This window comes from Rhipicephalus microplus, chromosome 5, assembly GCF_043290135.1.
Source record: "Rhipicephalus microplus isolate Deutch F79 chromosome 5, USDA_Rmic, whole genome shotgun sequence".
Taxonomy (NCBI): Eukaryota; Metazoa; Arthropoda; class Arachnida; order Ixodida; family Ixodidae; genus Rhipicephalus; species Rhipicephalus microplus.
The window spans coordinates 30555694-30574877 of record NC_134704.1 but is presented as its reverse complement, the minus strand read 5'-3'; the positions used below and the strand labels follow the sequence as shown (position 1 = coordinate 30574877).

The window sequence follows — 19184 nt, the reverse complement described above, 5'->3', positions numbered from 1 at the left end:
TATGCTGACTCAACATCGCTAGCACCGCCAAGATGAATTTCAAGACATTTGCTTTGTCTATAGTGAGGTGCATTGTAGCCTGCACAATGAACTATGATTTTCTGACACCGTGGCTCTGGCCAACAGCGACGTTTTTAAAATCATTCCTCTCCTGCTGATTTCGGCAGCGTTTATTTCTGCTTTTCCAGCGCTAGCTCCACTGACCGATCTGAAGCAGTTTCGTGTGGCAGTCCAAGAGCCATGCTACTTAGACAACTTTTCGCTGCGCATAAATGGCAAGCACTTTATTGTATGGTGGATCGCTGCAATGGGTAAACTTTGACGGGTGGTGCAGGACGAATTTTGCGGCCGCAATAACCGTCTTTACGATGCCAGAAGCCCGAGCGGGATCGACGACCCAAGCGACGTAGCCTGTTGGGGCTGCCGATGGGATAGAAGGTCTCACGGCGACTAACGTTAGACGCCTGGCCAACCACAGCCATGCATCGTTCGCTTAGTGACACCTGCAACTTTGATGGCAGTTGAATGATTACCCGGTCTTCCAGCTGCATCAATAAATGGGATACAGACAAATAAATGATAGAGTAGCATAGTGAACAGCAGCTAAGAAAATATCTAATTTTTTACATTAGATGCAAGGGCTTACAGGGTACTTGAAACAGTTTCTTCCAAATCAGGAAAGTCGTTAGGCTACAATTATAGTAATTTATACACAACATAAGATAAGCACCTTTTCGAAAGTTGTGGGTTATTAACCCTCCTCACAAGACGTCTTTTTTCTCAACTTCCTTACGTTGTGGGTTATTAACCCTCCTCACAAGACGTCTTTTTTCTCAACTTCCTTACCAAACGATTCAGGTTAATTAAGCGGTATCTTCCATACTCTTCCACTGGCATGCAACATTATGACTGCCACACTCCATCTATGCCTGGTTGGTCTCTGCACCACCACGTGGTAGGGTGGTATAAAGGAGGTACTTGGTCAACGCTCGTAAGCCACATGAGCACCAGCTCCCCAAGCCAGGCACCAAATGCAACAAGAGTTAGCACGCCCCCCCCCCCTTCTGCAATAAAAATCCTGCTGACACTCATGCACTACCAGCGGCAACAAAACCAATACATGGCCTCTATGGCCACTTGTATTTTCTGATGTTATTAACCTAAGAAAATAGACTGGTTACGTGCGTAATGACCCAAAATAAGCATTGTAGTAAATTGCACATTTTACATATTAATTAACCCTTAAATTAGTTTCTTAGTGATCTAGAGGACCTATGCTACAAGCTCAATAGGTTTGTAAACAATTAACCAAACTGTTTCATGGCCCCTTTTCTCCAGTGTAATGTTAAAAGCACTTTCTTGTTGTTGGTTTCTGATTCCTTGGAATTAGTGCAAGCAGTGATTCGTAAGAGTTGCGCTCTCCATGACAGCAAGCAGTTCTTTTATTTGTTATCATCACGCCCATACAAGAACACAGTGCCTCTTTAATGCTTGCTTTTCCTTGTAGTTGTCAAATTCTGTAATACACAGTCTCTAACAGTCTTGTGTGAGGTACAATGATTTTATTTGAAAAACATTGTCAATCACTGAACATTAAGAGTATCAGCTAAAGTTGACTGCATTCCGCCTGCATTCCGAAGAAACAGTAAGGACGTGCTCACCTAATTGACTCCCATACTGTGAAAAGGCGATTGAGAACTATGTGAATCAGGCCTCAATTTGCACGACTGCTAATTATTGCCTAGTTTGCCTCCTTTCTCTACAAAAAATTTGTCAAGAGAGATTTATATAAAGATGAGAAAAAAGCGAAATGCCTCAGATGCAAACACGACTATGTTGCTAGGCAACAGACGCAGATGAGATGCATTTACTTGGAGAAATCAGCAAATGAAAGCCATGAAATTGAATACGTTGAAGACTTACCCTACGAAGGATCTGAGCAGATGTGCCGGCAGCACGGCACAACACGCCTCCTTCACCGGGGTATCTCTCTATGTGATGCACCAGAGTAGAAACCGGAAGAGCACCCAATGGGTGCGCATCGCCATCCTTCGGTTGCACTGGGTAAACGACAAGACATGACTATTGTCATAAGACGTGTCATGACTAGTAATACTATTTCTTTCTAAAGATGGTCAAATGGGTCACTTCGTAGGCATAATCCACAAGAATTACTGTTACTCATTTCTACCCATACTTTATCGGCCACCTTTCACCACAACCAGGCAATAATATACCGTAAAAACCGGACTATAGGTCGGACCGCAATATAGGACGACCCCCCAAAACTTCGAATCGTAAAAAAAGAAATTTAAAAAAATCGCAAAGTATCGCGGCACACCCTTACCTTGATAAAAACGCAACGCAACTAGCTGCACTGTGGTAACATTCATTTTTATTTAGACACTGTTCAATGCTAGGAGGTCACGAAGTTACTCGGACTCATCCGAACTCGAGTCGGATGATGTTTGTTTTTCACTAGCGATGTCCCAGAGTGCATCGTCCTCTGTGCCGTCTAACGCGTTGCTGATGCAGCATTTGCGGAAGGATTTGCGAACCATCTCTTCCGGGAGGGATTTCCAGGCTGACGACACCCAGCCACAAACGGTTGCGAGCGGTGGACGCCGTAGGCGGCCAGCGGGGGTCTTGGGATTGTCTCCCAGCATCCACTCACTGTAGAGCTCGCGCACGCGACCTTTAAACGGCTTGTTCAGCACAACGTCCAGTGGCTGGAGTATAGATGTCAGTCCCCCGGGGATGACAACAAGATCCGTCTTGCCATCGGACAGCGATCGCTTCACATCGGCCGTGAGGTGACCGCGATAAGAGTCGAGCACCAGCATGCTCGGTCGTTGAAAAAGGGCACCGGGTCGCCGGTTCCACACGAGCCGGATCCATTCAAGCATGAGGGATTCGTTCATGAACCCCTTCTCGCTTGCCCTCACGATCACATCCCGAGGGAAGTCCTCCTTCGGTAGCGTTTTCCTTTTAAAAATAATATAAGGAGGCAGCTTCTTTCCGTCTGCTGTACACGCGAGCATCACGGTAAACCGCGAATGCTCGTTGCCCGTTGTCAATAGCTTCACTTGCTTCGCTGCTTTCTCGGTCACAGTCGTGTTCGATGGCATATCGAACCAGACCGGAGTTTCGTCAGCGTTGCCCATGTGGCCCATCATGTAGCAACGCTGTCGACGAAGCTCGATGACGAAGCGCTGATACTCCACAAGCTTGTGCTCGAACTCTGCGGGTAGTTTTTGGCACACTGAAGTACGCCGCCGCAGAACAAGGCCCTTCCGCTTCATGAATCGGCGCACCCACGATGGCGAGCCCTTGAATTGCGCCCTCGTGAGCCCCGAGTCGCGCGCAATCTCGAGCGCTTTCACGCGGATGCACTCCGTTGTCACGGGTAGCGACCTTGCGCGCAGCTCCCGTACGAACTCGACGAGTGCCGTTTCCAGTTCGGGGTGAACTGCAGTCCGTCCACGAAACGACGTTTTCTTCTGGTTGCTGCAACTTATGATGCGCTGTTTCTGGCTCCTCCAGTATCGGATGCTCTTCTCCGTCGGGCCGAATTCTCGTTGTGCCGCCAGGTTGCCGTGGGCTTCCGCATATTCGATGACTTTTTTCTTGAAGCACATCGTGAACTGACGTCGGCTGCCACTCATATTGAAGGAGATAGCCTCAGATGGGGATAATGAAACAGCGCAAAACCACCGCAGCCACCCTTGCTTCGCAATCGGGACAAACAAAACGCAAAATGGGCGTCGCGGCCGCCCAACGATGCTGTTGCTGATGCTCACGATGGCAATGGAGCCTACCGACTTTTGTCAACCCATTGTTGCAAGACTTCCATAAGTTTTCTGCCAATGACCGGTATATAAGACGGGGGTCGACTTTTCATCGCGTCTCTTTGAAAAAAAATTCGACCTATATTCCGGTTTTTACGGTAACTCCAGTGGAGCAAACCTCAAGTCTCTCATGGAGTGCAAAAGGAAGTAGCGGTGAAATCAGATACTATACAGACTTATGGCCTAAGAAAAGAAAGGCAACTCTGCACACAACCATAATTGTCCTTCCTATTTGCATAAGTGCTTCATCTAACTGCGCTTACTCACTTTCGTGACGTCAAGCACTTCTACCACCTTAGATAATACTTTTCCATACAGACACGTGTTTGTATCGCTAGTGTATTGACACAGGCTGTGTGTAATTTTGCTAAGCCTCCCCTTCGTTAACATTTAGCACAACATGACACAGCTGCATACCGCACTGCATTCCAATAGGCCACAGCACCACCGCAGCATCATCCGAGGCATATGTCACTGGCAGTGGCTACCAAACTAGGCTACCAAGCCCGGAATATTATTATTGCTCCGTTGCCCAGATGAGTGTAGCGTCAGAATGATTCCCCGATGCTGCGGCTAGTTAAATAAACAGTCGCTCTGTTTTCATGTTGGGATTCATACTTCTGTAAACATGACACTCCACACTGGTTTGGGGTGCAAACTTGAAAGCGCCAGTGAATTTCTTTAGGAATATGGACAGCACCATGCAGCCAACCGTAATGTTCTAGGTAACAACGATGAACATGTACACTCTTGATATGTGTAGTATTTACATTAATCTAGAAAAATATTAAATGTTAGAGTGGAAACGAGCAAGCACGACTGTCTTTTACAGGTGAAGGGCAGGCGTGCTGCCATGTTTCCTTAAGTTGCAATTGAGTATAGAGTATAGCCTGAAAGATGTACCTGGGATACGTGGAATCTCGCCTGATGTGGTGATAATATCACCAGGCTTGATGCCCTCGGTTGCCGTCAGCCACCGCTTGTGGTCACCGGAGGCCACCAAGGCAAGGCGCGCTGTGCGCAGTGGATCGTAGCGCACCTGGTACACTCGCTCCTCCAGCTTGCTCCCATCTTCTTTAGGTTGTCGCTTGTGATCGATCCAACGAAACCAGCGTTTCATACCTCCGCCGATGGTCCTCACCACCACTTGACCTGGGAACAGCAAGAACACATCGCACACTCGGGTCACTCATTTTGTTCTGCAGTCAATGTTTGTACTTATACGCTAACTTTATTACACTGAGCTGTTCCGTTTCCTTCTTAAACCCATCAAGGGTAAGGCTGTAGTCGTACACAGCAGAAAGTAGACTAAGTGTAACAATAAGCGACATTGAACGAATGAAGAGAATTTGATTCCTTACAGCTTAAGCCTCCATGATGTTTCACACAAAGTAGCCGAGTGTTTTACTGCATGGAAGTACATGATTAGGGGGCCTCTTTTACAAAAATGAAGGCAGTAGGTGTTTCTACAACACTTTTTCAAAATTGTCATCAAACTTTCATTTTTGTTAGTTTCTGCGGTTTTATGTACTAAAACCACAAAGGTCTTGTTTGCATGCATTTTCTTCACGTTGTCCGGCTGCTAACAATTTCAGACAGTTTTATTGAATAATAATAATAAATATTTGAATTATGAGAGACGCCATAGTGAAAAGGCTCTGGAAATTTCGTCCGCCTGGGTTTCTTTAACGGGCCCCAAAATCTAAGTCAACAGGCCTGGAGAATTTTCGCGTCCATCGAAATTGCAGCTGGGAATGGATCCCGCGACCTTTCTCTTTGTTGTTGTTTTACACGCAGTAGCAGTAAGCTACACAGTTTGATTTTCGCGCCGGACTTCAGAATGGTCAGCTAACTTTCCACGTTACACACTAATCTTGCCAGCCATTTCACGGAATCCTCGCGGCAGGCGCACCTCTCTGCGAAAAGTTCTGCACACGCCCTTGAACTTGGCACGTAAATGCAGCTTTCGCTCACCTGTTTCTGGATCTCGGCCTCCAAGTTTCCGGATCGGCAGCTTCTTCGTCGTGTAGACACCGTCTTCGGGCAATATCGGCAGCCAGCCATATTTCATTGGCTCTGGTCTCTGCACTGTCTCCATGAGCGGTCGCGGATAGCCACGGATCCGACGCGACGCCCGCATCGACTTGAGCCGTACGCTCAATAGTTGCGTGTCGAACTGAGCCGCAAGCAGCGAAGTCGCCGTGCGCGCTACGTTTGCTAACAAGTTCAGCGCCATGGCTCGTCGGTGGGCTCACCAGCCCTGTCTGCAACAGCAATAGAAGCACAGCAAGAGAAAAAGAGCTGAAACTGACATGTGAGCACGATGCGACCGTTCAGCTCGATGAAAAACGCGACACCATTTTCAGCACAGCATGCCAAATGCGATATATAATCTATCATTAGAACAGACATCGATCACCGTCTTTCAGCGAGATAAGCCCAATTAAGGGGCTGTTGCGGCCATCAGGCAGCTTTACTACACGGAACAGTTGTAAAATACGCCGGTAGAAGGGCTTCTAAGGAGGACACTTATGACCTAAACCAGTGTGCGCAAGGAGCAATACATATCACTAGCATACTAAGACGCATGCGATTAATGAGACTAGGTTGTAGAGATTGCAGAGACGCACATGGATTTATCCCAGGGAGCTTTTGAAAATCTTAAGTTTCACAAAATGAATTTACCCTCAAGTCATTTGTGGCCAGCCGAACACTCACGAGTCTCCAGCAGGCTTCGGCTGGCTTTCGTATCGTTCGTATGGCTATAGTCTCCTAGATTTCCCTTGCCTGCCGGATTATCAGCGGTCACACAGAAAGCGGCCGTCGTCGAAACCACGGTGGTCGAAACTAAAGTGGTAGCGCCACCTAAGTCTTCAAATAAGTTTTTACGTTTTTAGAGCCAATATGCAACCAAAATAACGTAAAATGTTTTAAAAAGGCGTAAACGTAATTTAAATTAACCCTACGTAAGAGACACTGGTGTTTTGCGTTCATTCAGCAAGCAACTCCTACAATACAAGACATAGCCTCCGAAATTTGTAGCAAACGCCAAAATTGCCAATTTTGAAGGCTAAGTACAAAGATCTTTATTCCTACGTAGGTAGCGCCGCCGTAGACTACGGGCGTTTCGCGCTCATCCGGCAGGCAAGAGAAATCTCGGAGGCTATGGTATGGCTACAGTGGCTAGAATGTAGTATGGCAATCACGCTAGCCACATGCATCACACTCGAAGTCGAGCCAAGCGTAGCCGGATTTAGATTGCTGAAGCCGGTTGATTCATAGGATTGATTTTTTTGTGTTGATGTGTCGATGGTAGTATTGTCGACGCATTCACCTCCGTTATTGTTTATCTCACTTTAGTTTATCTTTAGCGACGGGCGCCGAAAGACTGCCTCAAACCGTGTCGTCGACGATGTTTACACTGCCCGCTTTCTTGGCGCAATGCTGCAAAGCAGCTATGGACGTGATGACTAGCGTGCCGCTTGCTGTCGGTTATGCGATTCAACCGTACTGGACAGAAAGCAACATTTTTGCTTTCGCATTGTTTATGTCGTGGTTGACTTACGTCTGGGAAACTTACCTTTCCTACAGACAGGTAAGGACGTTGATGTCATACACTTACCGTGCTCGCTTGCAATGTAATGTTTCTATTGCAGTACAAAATGTGCAAAGCTACGCCCCGTGTTCCTCCCGAGCTAACGGCAATAACGGACCAAGAGACGTTCTCGAAAGCAAGACTGTATCAGCTCGACAAAATGAAGTTCGGTTTCTATTCCAGTCTTTGGAACGAGCTGGAGACTACGGTTTGTAGCCCCCTCTACTCACCAGCTCTCACGATTGCCTCTTTATATCGCAGTGCTCCAGACTTTGATCGCTCGTGCGCGCATGAATTTTTGTATATTCGTATTCCAGAAGGTGGCAGTAAGATTGCCTTATGTCATGAGACGCTTAAGTTAACATCACCGCCGCCATTCCCGACTAAATAGCGGTCTCTTTTAGTACACGTCACTCGGAGCGTTGCTACCATACGTATGTCACGGAAGTGGTCTAGTGGTTACGGCGCTCCACTGCTGACCTAAAGGTCGCTGGATCGAATCCTGGGCGCACTTTTATTGGAGGCAAAGATGATCCTCGTACTTGATTAAGGCGCACATAAAGAACCCCAAGTAGTCGAAATTTCCAGAGCCCTCCATTTTTCATAATATTATCGGAGATTTTAAAATTTAAATGCTGGTAAAATTGTCTCGGCAAGGAAGCCACACATTGCTTTCCTCTTAGTGAACTCTAAAAATATGTACAAGGTGTTTTAAAGAAAATACGTGGCAAGTGTGAGTTAATTGTAAGTGACCTAACTACTTTGCTGGAAGTTTGCTGCAGTTATTTTAAGCTGCCTGAGCTACTGCTCCGTGGGCCCTAATGACTGCAAAAAGCATGGATAGGGCTCTGCTGGCAGATTGTTGTCATAAATGTCAGTAGCTGAACAGAAGGCATTATGCTGAAACTGACTCCCGCACGCCATTGACGCAGTCATGCCTCTTCATATGGTATTTGTTACTGCATCATATTTAAACCACTTCCCTCTCCACTGCACTTTGCTTCTAACACACATGAACTTCGTAATTGTTCTTCGACACCGGTTTCTATTGTTCGTAAGTGTTGATTTTTTTTGTACATTGCCTATCTCGCTAGCTGTCAAACATGATCACTGCCACCTCTAAATAACTCAGGAGAATCCTTGGCTTTAAAATGACACCGTTGAAAGAATTCCATTTGTACACGTATCATTACAGATGTTACATTCGTTGTCTTTTGCAGGTTGTGCTGTTGTTTGGTGGAATTGCCTTTTTCTGGCATCTCTGCGAGGGTTTAGCGGCCAGAGCTGGTGCTCCTAATCATGAGGTGCTGTCACAGTTTCACACCATTTGCTAAATCGGGAGCGCTAGTCTGAACACTGTCTATTTTCACCGTGTTGTCACATTCCTCTTTGTTGGAATTTTCGGTTAATCAGAGGCCACAGCAGACCTGCAAACTATAGAATTTTTCCTAGCAAAGTCACTACAGGGAACATTCATGCTATGATCATTTAGCCACCATAGCTAAGATGTTTAGTGCAAGGGCTTGTTTTACCATGCTTATCAGTTGACATATTCATGTAGGTTTTTCATACTGCACTTCACCTGCCTGAATTGAAATACGATTCAATATTTCCAAATGTAGGAAGCAGTGTGACTACATGATTATGTTGAATCATAGGAATTTTTAAAGTTGTAGAGTGAAGTATTGCCCGGTCAGCAACTTACATGGTCAACATAGCCTTTTAAAGCCAGAGGAACAAAATTTAAGCAAATCCTTCATTTCCACCCTGACTGAAATTTCATCTATTAGAAACTAGTGGCACAAATTTCCATAGTAATTTTCATACGAAACTATGCTGTTAGCTAATCAGAACAAGTGGTGAATTTTACGACATGGTGAAGTCTCGCAGTACCCAGAATGGCACTCTTGGTGCTGCCTTATTTGCTTGGCTTTGTGTGTTGCCTGCATGTTAACAGCAATATTTGCCTCATCTGTGTTGACAGTTAACATTGACAGTTTGTCAATAAATTCGTTTCAGCTTGCGGTCACATCCTTGTTCATTTTCGGAGGATCCCTGCTTTCCACTCTGCTTGATTTGCCATGGTCTATATACTATACCTTTGTGCTTGAAGAGCGCCACGGTTTTAACAAACAGGTGACAATACTCCTTCCTTCCTGTCTTTCAAGAATCGTTATGCTTGCCACTTAATGTAGTCAAACCGTGCCATCATTGCTATGCACTGCCAAATAACATTTGGCTGGAACTGAAGGATAGTGTGGGGCAGAATAGTGTAACAATTTTGTTAGTACATTTCATTTTGACACTGAACCAGTAGTTCAACAGACTCTGCTTACATTCTCACTGGAATCAACCAGTTGCAACTGGTGAATAGGAGAGAAATTAGGTGTGAAAGGGTATATGATGTTACATAAGCAACACATAGCTTTTTAGTTCTTTTGACCACATGTGTCGGCTGTAGAATCAGCTGTAGAAATGTTCATACAATGGAAGTAATTCATATTTTCATGAAGCTAAAATCTTTAATAGTAGCAGTTGTTATTGCCAGTTATTTGTTATATACAACAAAACGTTTTTGGCTGACTGGGAAAAAATAAACGTGTGCACATACGCCTGTTTGCTATCTCTCATCTCTGGTAGTAAGGGTCACCCAATCAAAACAATTTCTATAAAAAGTGGTGAATTCTATATTTGACGATATAAAATATATGATATTGCTTCACTGAGGAAGCCATAGAACTAGGAATGAGGTTAGTTTATATTATTAGGTGCATTGATGCAGTGAAACCGTTGTTTAACAAATATGGTGCAATCCAGCAATTAGAATATTACAATTTGATAAATTAAGCATGTGGATAGACCATAAGCCCCTGCAAATAAAATTGTTTTGTGAAATCTAATAAGAGCACATTTGATTGCACTCATGCTTGTTATTCGTAAGCTATATAGTGTGTAGATTGCGGATTAAATTTTTAAGCTGTTCATTTCTCGGCTCTTTGCAGACTCCCGGATTCTTCGCAAAAGACAGAGTAAAGAAGTTCTTCCTGATGCAACTCGTCATTCTGCCCATTTCCTGTGGTGTTGTGCAAATCATCAAGATGGGTGGAGAATATTTCTTCATCTACTTGTGGTTCTTCACTCTCATTGTCTCAGTTGTGAGTACTTGGCTGTGAAATAGTCTTGTCGAATTATTTCTCTTGGCTCACTACCCTGTTGTTTTGCTTTTCGACGAAATGATTTAATTTTGTAATGATTTAAATAGGCACTAAAGAAAGAAGTGACTTAGAACTGTAATAAGGGAAGAAGTGAAAATCTCGGGGCTCATTTTTCTTTGTTAGGCACAATATTACTGAGAACTTACCAACAGTGGTGCTAAGGAAAGTATAGGGGCCGTTATTAGAGGTAATTATGACAGAAATGGGAAGGAACAAAAGTCGAGGAAAGATAACTTGCCACTGGCAAGGTCCAAACCTGCGATCTTCGATTGGCGCGTACTATGCGGCAAGTTAGCATTCTAATTAAACAAAAAAAATTGTGCTGTTACGATTGCGAGAAGCTTGATAAAGGCAGAAACCTTGTGGAAATGAAATGTAGGGGACAATGCAACCCCAAAATGCTTGCACCGGCTTGTCACGGACTTTGACAGCATCCCTTTGCACTAGCAATGTGTTTGTTTGCAAAGCTGGGGAATACACTGAATTCTGAAATGGCTAAAATTCAAACTTGGTGAGTTTAAGGAACTTTTATTGAGTTCCAGCATTTAAAATATGAAGAAGTGCATGTCTGCTGTTAGAAAATTGGACATGGCGAAAAGAATATCGAAACTAGTGTGGATAGAAACAAAACTACATTAACGTAAAGAAAACTGTACAAGGAGGAGAAAAAAGGAAAGTGCGCGCTCGCAATTAGTACCGTAATTACTGTGAGGTCTTCAGAATAATTGCTCAGACTTGCACAACTTCGACACTTCATCAGTGGATTCTCATGCGTGACCATATTTGCTTCACTGCATGATTAATATACATCACTGATATCTTTACTCTCAATCCAATTATGAAAGATAGCCTAAAAATTTTGAACATGCAGTGTCATCCATACAAACGTACACCTAAGGAAACGATGAACATATCTGTAGACTGTTTAGGGCACTCGCACACAAATAGTAAATTCATAATTAGTTTTTGGAGACCCGTCCATTTGTGTCAATTCCAGCTGATATCAACATTTGTGAACACAGACATGTTCAACACTGCTTTATTTGAACTGTATTATCTAAACAGCGAGAACATTCTCTTGTTTAGCTGCCATTGTCTGTAAAGCTTGCTGTGATAGCAGTTTTTCTCCGTAACATGCTCATGAATAGAATGTTCATCATTTCACAGCTGATGTCGTTCATCTACTCGGACTTCATTGCACCACTTTTGGACAAGTTCACACCACTGCCCGAAGGAGAGCTGAAAACAAGGATTGAAGGGCTGGCGGCTAGCATCAATTTCCCACTCAAGAAGCTTTTGGTTGTAGAAGGTGAGCATTTCAATATCCCCTTCACTAGAATAAACATTTTTAGCTTTAAATGCATCATGCTCCATAACACATGAAGGGTTCCAAAGCCAAGTTTTGCACAAATGGTCTGCAAAAAGCTGAGTCTAAAACAATTTACACTGCAGCGCAATGTGCCATCCAGTATAGCCAGCAATATCTCAATATGAGACAATTGAATATCTTTTCTTGAAAGCATAGTTCGCTTTAATGTGTAGTATAAGGCTGTAGGTGAGTTCAGTAAGTTAAACAACATTGTTCTGCACTACGATATGTAGAAAATTCAGCTGAATTTCAGGATTGCGGTTCAATTTGCAGCCACGGCTGCTGACATTTCGATGGGATGAACTGCAAGGAATGACCCGAGTCTAAGATTGAGGTGCACATTAGAATTGATCTTCTCGGTTGAATGCTGAAGTGACACAAAAAATAAAAGACACTATGTCTGCATTGGCTGCCTGTATTATACTAGTGGATGTGCCTGAGTAGTTCAGATGTGGTTTGTAGCATGCTTGACATTCACAGAAGCTTCAGAACCAAATGTTTGCAATGCTTGCAGTTGACGAAGATATTGTAAACTTCAGAGTATGTACGTTGGTTTTGCTGCAGGTTCAAAGAGGTCGTCGCACAGCAACGCGTACTTCTTTGGCCTCTTCAAGGAGAAGAAGATTGTATTATTCGACACCTTGTTCGAGAAAGATGCGACAACTGAAGGCGAGAATGGGGGCATTGTCAATGAAGAGGATATGAGCAAGTCTAAGGTAGCCAACATGTCGTCATGGGGTGTGGTCTTTCATTCTTGTAACTATCTGGAACACTCTGCTGACACTTACAAAGCTCTCGTTAAAATTTTGTCTGTGGTAACTACATTGCACCAAGTGCTGCAATGTTGGCAAATATCTGCATTTTTGCACTAACGACCTAAGTACTAGTTTACCCAATCTTGGCATTAATGTCCTACACTTTTGGGCTCCCCTGTTCAGGACGCTCCACATATTTGCTTGCCCAGTTCATTAAAAAAATTATCAATGACGAAGGTCATTGTACTTGGTTTGCTTTACAGGTGGTGCAAAGTCATGATTGAGTGATTTCGCAGCGTGTTAAGTACAGAAAGCTCTTTGAATGAGGGAAGCAGTGATACCGAGAGTTTGATTGATAAAAGCAGATCAAAAGTGCAACCCAGTTGCTAAATTTAAGCATAAAGATAAGTAATAGGCAAAAAAGTTCTTCAGATATTGTTTCTGGAATGAAAACAAAAGCCTTGTTTAAAACTGCTTGTCATAGAAAAGAATATCGAAGGTTTGTGCAGTTAGTATCGAGCGCATTGTGTTTTTAGTAAAATGTGCAATAATCTCTTGTAAAACATTAGTATGAGAGATTTTATAGGATAATGATATTAGCCAGTGCTGTCTGTTTATTGTTATTGTGTTTACTTATGTACAGCCTTTTCACTGCTCCTTTGCCTTTTTATACGTTTAGGCGGAGCCTGAAAAGAAGCAGCAGAAAAAAACTGGCTGCAACAACGATGAGATCCTCGGAGTCCTGGCCCATGAACTAGGACACTGGAAGCTTAGCCACGTGATTAAAAATTTCGTCATTGGCCAGGTACAGGGCTCATCAGTCAGCTGCATGTGATTTAGTTTTTCTACCATAAGCATGTGCATCAAATAGAAAAAAAATGAAAGAATAGTCATATGAACACTAGCAGTTCTAGAAACATTGGTGAATACTACCGTATTTACTGACGTAATGAGTGCACTTTTTTCTTTAAAAAAATCCGATCAAAGTTGGGGGTGCGTTTATTATGTGGGGCAAATTTTATGAAAACTTTTTCATGATGTGCAAAAAACACTGTAATGCAAAAAAAAAACGTTGGTCGCTTAGCCTTTTGCAGTCGACATACGCGCACACTGTTTGGGAACAGCTTCCCTGTTGCACTTTGTTCATCTTCGGTGGCAGGTGGCACTATCTTCTGCAAGCTGTCCCTGCGCTGCCTGGGCATGCCATAAAAGCGTTTCGCGATTATATTTTCTTGATATCGTTTAACGGCAATAGTGCTATCTGCTGTGATCTCGAGGGGTGTCCAGAAGCGTGCGCAACAATGCACTTTGCCACTTCGCAGCAACCTCACTTGACGGTCGTGCCGCCGCTGTTAACATTGTTGCAAGTAACCAACATTGCAGCAAGCTATCACCGAAGCATCAAAACAAACTGTCGATAACAAGATTAACGACAAAATACGGCCATGGCCTCGCTGTCAACAGGAGAAGTTACTGTAGAAAGGATAGCCTATATCTTGCGTTCCTTGAGGTATGCGGTGATAACAAGCACAAAGAGCAAATTGCAACTGAAGCGAGAATGGGGGTGCTACCATGTTGCGAAAATCGTCATGATCTTTTCTGGGCGACAAGCGACATTTTTCTGGTTTTCCTGAAACCTGCAAAGCAATGGCGACGAATGGCCCTTCGCGACAGCCATGGCGACAGCAAATTTTGTCATCGTCGCTCGAAAATTTCTTGCATGGGGTAGGGTATTAGCAGGAAACGACCGTTGGTTCGCAGAGGCAGGTTCATGACGTTAGCTCGCTGTGTGTTTATCAGCTGCGATGCCTCTGCACTTGCACCGTTCATTGTGGTGCATAGTTAATAAAAAAAATTCTGAGGACAAGCCGCACACAGATAGAAAGAAAAAAAAAAAAACGCCAGGCCTGCGTGGTAGGTGCAGCACAGTCACTGCGAAAGCTAGAAGAGCGGCCTTTGAGAGCCTCTTCAAAACACTCATTGGGTACCTACTGCAAACACGCTTGCTTTGTACCCACTAGGGCATAATAGTAAACTTTTGGGTAGTAGGCGGCACTTGCTGTGCTATTTTTGTCATTCTTTTGAGAAGCATAGTATCCGCTAAACACTTGCTAGGAAGTTTGTGCTAATTGTCTATGCAGTGGCTCACTGACATTGAGGAATTATGGCGGAAGTGGGTATGCGCCACAGTTAATGGGGAAGCAAGAACAAGCTTTTGTAAAGGATTGGAGCAGTGGACGGCCCACTCGTTACGCTAATCGCATTGTGCGACGACTGGTTGTTCTTTTGCTGTTGTAAAATGCTTCATAACTCGTATTAACGCGATTGCTTTCCCAACATCAAGCTTCCCTGAGGCAAGTTTGACAATAAGTCACAAGCACCTGAGTAGCTCAGTGGTAGAATATTGGGCTGGCACCCAGCGGAGCCAGGTTCAAGCCCCACTGTGTCATTGGTGCAAGGTTTTTTTTCTAATTTCACAGGTGTTGGGATCTCATAACAGCTTTCGCTGTAAAACAATACGGGCAGCGGGGGAAGTGGTAAGGGAGCGGGGGAAGCGGGGAGGGAGCGAGCAGAGGTGGGCGAAGTGGGCATAATAATAAAAAAATCGAAAAAGATGCAGCAGGCAAGAGGATGCTGTGGGTCAGTTAGCAAGACTGCAGCAGATTAATGTAGGGGGTGTGTTAAATACCGAGTAAATAAGGTACTAGTGTTCTGGTGAAGGTGATAAGAATCAATCAAAATTGTACTATGCCACTATAGCCATCATCGCTAGCCTATTTGAAGTCAAATGCGAGATGAAAGCAGTTTTCACAAACCTACAATTACCCATGATTTTCAATCTCCTCTGATTTCTCAGTGTTACCTAATTCCTATAGAAGTATTATCTGTCCTAAGCTTAGCATGACCCAACTTAATCCTCGGCAGTCACAACCCATGCCACGTGTACAATTTTTTTTTTTTGATAGCACAGTAAAAGATTTTTCAAATGCTAACATTCCACTATCTCCTTCAGGTGCACCTGTTCTTTTGTTTCATGATCTTCTCTCTGCTCTATACGGATGACCGAGCATACCGGGCATTTGGTTTCTATGACTCCAAGCCCGTTTTCATTGGGCTGATGCTGATCTTCATGTACATATTTTCTCCCTACAACACTGTGAGTACCTAGGCCTTGTACAGTCTATTATTAATTATTGCTATCAAGTGGAGTGCAAACAAGCCTTTTGCTGAGATTCTTGGTCTACTTTTTGTGCCGTGAGAGATTCACAGTGCCCAGAGTTGATAAATCCCATTTAGAGTTTAGTTTACCGCACTACCATTGCCTCAACAGTTGCCAGCAAGTGGTTGTTGTTATCAGCTGACAAAAGCGGAGCTCGTTGTCAGGTTTGAGAGGCATCATTGGGGATCTTCGATTTTCAGACCTCTGGCAGTTAAAGCAGGTTGTCCATTCCTGTAAACATCTGCTGCCTTTGTTGCCGATAGCTGAACTTTTGCGTTTTCATGTCTCTAACAGTCACAAATATAGCTGATTACCTGCCTACAAAATGCCCACAATAGCCAAACCTCACGCTGCAATAATCACATGTATAAAAAAAAAAAAAAAGATATCATTCTTTGTAAAGCCACCTTTGTCGTAGCACACTGGTGTTACGGGGGAAAGCGTCCTAAAATTTCAAAAGGGCTACAAGCTGTCATGCTACACAACACATTTCATCCCTTACTTTCACTCCTGTGCATGCATTGTAAAATAGTACTGTGTACCAGTGGAGTTGCTTACGTCTCAAAACTTTACTGGAAATTGTGCCGAGCTTGCTATAAAGTCTTTGTCTTATTGTGTGTTGATCTTTTCGTCCTCATCTGTTTCGGGCTGAAACAGCTGATTACGTGGTATGTTGCCCGCAGTCATATTTATGAGAAAATTTGGTTTATCGGGAGTCTATGTCAATGTCAAAAAACCCCAAGTCATCAGAATATGTCTGTAGCCCTCCACTATGCTCAATGTTGGTTTGAAATACCAAACCCTAGTAATCAATCAGTCAATGAATTGCACCAAAGGGCCTATTTAGGCCAGTTGGTATATATTATAAAAGAAGCGAAAAAGCAGCGCGAAATACGGGACAGTGAAAGATACGGACAAAGCGCTGCCTTACAACCACTTTGTCCGTCTCTTTCACTGTCCCATGTTTTGGGCTGTTCTTTCCCATCTTTGATCATATACAGTTGAATCTTATTAATTTGAACATGCTTAATTCGAACTTCCAGTTAATTAAAACTGAAGCTGTGGTCCCGTCAAAGCTATGTCACAATGTGTATTCCATTCGGTGAAAACTTCCTGTAATTCCAACGGGCAAGCACTTGTGGCAGTTAATTCGAACATACCGCGCTCCGAAAATGCTCTCACAGCACCACACCCAATCCCGCGGTGGCACCTACGACACATCAATGCTGTGCGCGAAAAAGGGAAAGAAGAAAAGGCTGTGGCGGAATGTTTGCGCTCTCTCATATGCCTGTGCCACGCTTCTCCCTTTTCCGTCCCTGCCACATAGAGACCCTTCTGCTTTCAACGCCGCACGCAAAGAGAAAGAGAAGAAAAAAAAAAGAAAGCTGCCGCGGAGTTTTGGCTCTCTCTCAAATGCCGATCTGGGACGCGCCAGCGCCATGCTTCCTTTTTTTCTGTCCCTGCCACGTAGAAACCCTTCTCCTTTCAATGCCGTGTGCAAAGAGAGAAAAAAAAAAATAAAAAAAGACGCTGCCATGGAGTGTTGGTTTTCTCTCAAATGCCAATCTGCTTCTCTCCGCATGGAGATGCTCCTCCTTTCTCGTCATGTGCTGGCCACGCTGCGGCTGTGGCGCAGAGGGTAGCAGCGGAGACGCAGTCGTTGTTGTTGTATTTAGAGAATGTCAGCGCTGGACATTGCCGCGCGCAACTTCTCTTGCCAGGAGAATGCTGAAGCCAAAGTAGAAATGTTTTGCAAACTGCTTGCGAAATTGATTGACTTGCTGCAAGACAAGCTTGTGCAGACACGTGTCACAGATTACTTCAATTAATGACAAATGTCGTGTGATTTTTGAATAAATGTAAGTCTTCTGAAACTTCACCCTCATGTGTTAGCTCATTGCACATGCACCACTGCATAGTGAGCCTTCCGTTCATTTAGCTTTCATTTATTCGAGCTTCTTCTAATTCGAACAAACTTTTAGGCCCCTTCGAATTAGAATGATTGAGATTCGACTGTACCAACCATATACCACCAGATCATATACCAATCAGTCAAACGTGCCTGTTTTTTTTTTTTTAGTTTCCTGTCTTTTTTGTACACAAGAGAGTGGATGTTTATCTATAATGAAGAAAATGTGGCACCTGATTCTGCATTGACCTCATTTCTTGAATTTGTAAGGAAACTTACATGTTCTATATGCTGTGCCCCACTGTAGCTTGTTGACTTCCTGATGACCGTCCTGAGCCGGCGCTTCGAGTTCCAGGCTGACGCCTTTGCACGTCGCATGCATCATGCATCGTTCCTGCGAAGTGCGCTGATCAAGCTGAACCGGGACAATCTCAGCTTCCCAGTCTACGACTGGCTCTATTCCTCCTGGCATCACTCACACCCGCCGGTGCTCGAGCGCGTCCGCGCACTTGGCAAAATCGACTGAGCTCTGCCGCATGATGGCGACACTCGACATCTCTGACTCGACCTGCACTATTGGAAAACGTTATGAGCTGCGTTTTTGTTCCCAGTTTTTGTGCATTGCACTTGTAATGATTCAGTGTATGTTTTACTTAATGACGTGATTGGTTCTAAAAAAACTGCTTGTTGCCCGACCAAATGGCTAACAAAGCTTCACCGGCACTGAAGTAAAACACATCTTACCTGAATGCAAACATAACCTAAACCTGGCTTGCCTGGTTATTCAACTAGTGACTTGCACAATGGCTTCAGTATACGTTAAAGAAAGGTAACAGAAAATGTTTGGTCTTCATATTCCTCCCTTCATATTCTTTTGCATCTTCATATTCCTTTGTATCTTGGTAAGTTTTATTTAACCCTTAAGCTTTTAGGCAGCATAGTGTGTAGTAATGGATAGTTAAAAAAAAAAAGGGGGGGGGGGGGGAAACATAGACAACCACTTTTCTTTTTGTTCTGAAATTAAGTGATTGCAAGCACTGCTTTTGGCTTTGTATATTTCTTTTCAGAGGCTTTTGGAAAGGTGTACTCTGCCACTTATATTGTGTGCCATTAACCAGTTACGTAAATATATTGATGACAATTTTTTTCAGCCAAGAAATTTTAAGAAGGTCTCATAATTTTAGCAATTTTTATAGTACATAATCTTTGCTCTCATATTTTTGTGCACACATTTTTTCACAATAATAAATATACATGTTCATCAGTATTTCTT

General features: G+C 43.7%; 2 protein-coding genes across 3 annotated transcripts; one reads left to right on the top strand and one right to left on the bottom strand.

Moving 5' to 3' along the window:
• Positions 1-256: 256 nt before the first annotated feature.
• mRpL2 (mitochondrial ribosomal protein L2) lies at positions 257-6652 on the bottom strand. 2 transcript variants are annotated; one of them, XM_037424718.2, is made up of 5 exons: positions 6534-6652; positions 5823-6112; positions 4752-5000; positions 1924-2060; positions 257-545 (listed from the first exon to the last, which is right to left on the bottom strand). In XM_037424718.2, exons 2-5 carry the CDS (start codon positions 6082-6084, stop codon positions 285-287), a joined length of 909 nt encoding a protein of 302 aa, XP_037280615.2. In that variant the 5' UTR covers positions 6085-6112; positions 6534-6652; the 3' UTR covers positions 257-284. The 2 variants fall into 2 exon arrangements, with proteins under 2 accessions (XP_037280615.2, XP_075751239.1); XM_075895124.1 differs by having other exon boundaries at positions 6479-6588.
• Positions 6653-7116: 464 nt separating this feature from the next.
• Positions 7117-18751, top strand: LOC119174783 (CAAX prenyl protease 1 homolog). Its single transcript, XM_037425844.2, has 10 exons — positions 7117-7443; positions 7505-7651; positions 8664-8747; positions 9463-9579; positions 10446-10598; positions 11826-11967; positions 12592-12743; positions 13462-13587; positions 15796-15939; positions 18219-18751. Exons 1-10 carry the CDS (start codon positions 7261-7263, stop codon positions 18435-18437), a joined length of 1467 nt encoding a protein of 488 aa, XP_037281741.2. The 5' UTR covers positions 7117-7260; the 3' UTR covers positions 18438-18751.
• The last annotated feature ends 433 nt before the right edge of the window (positions 18752-19184 follow it).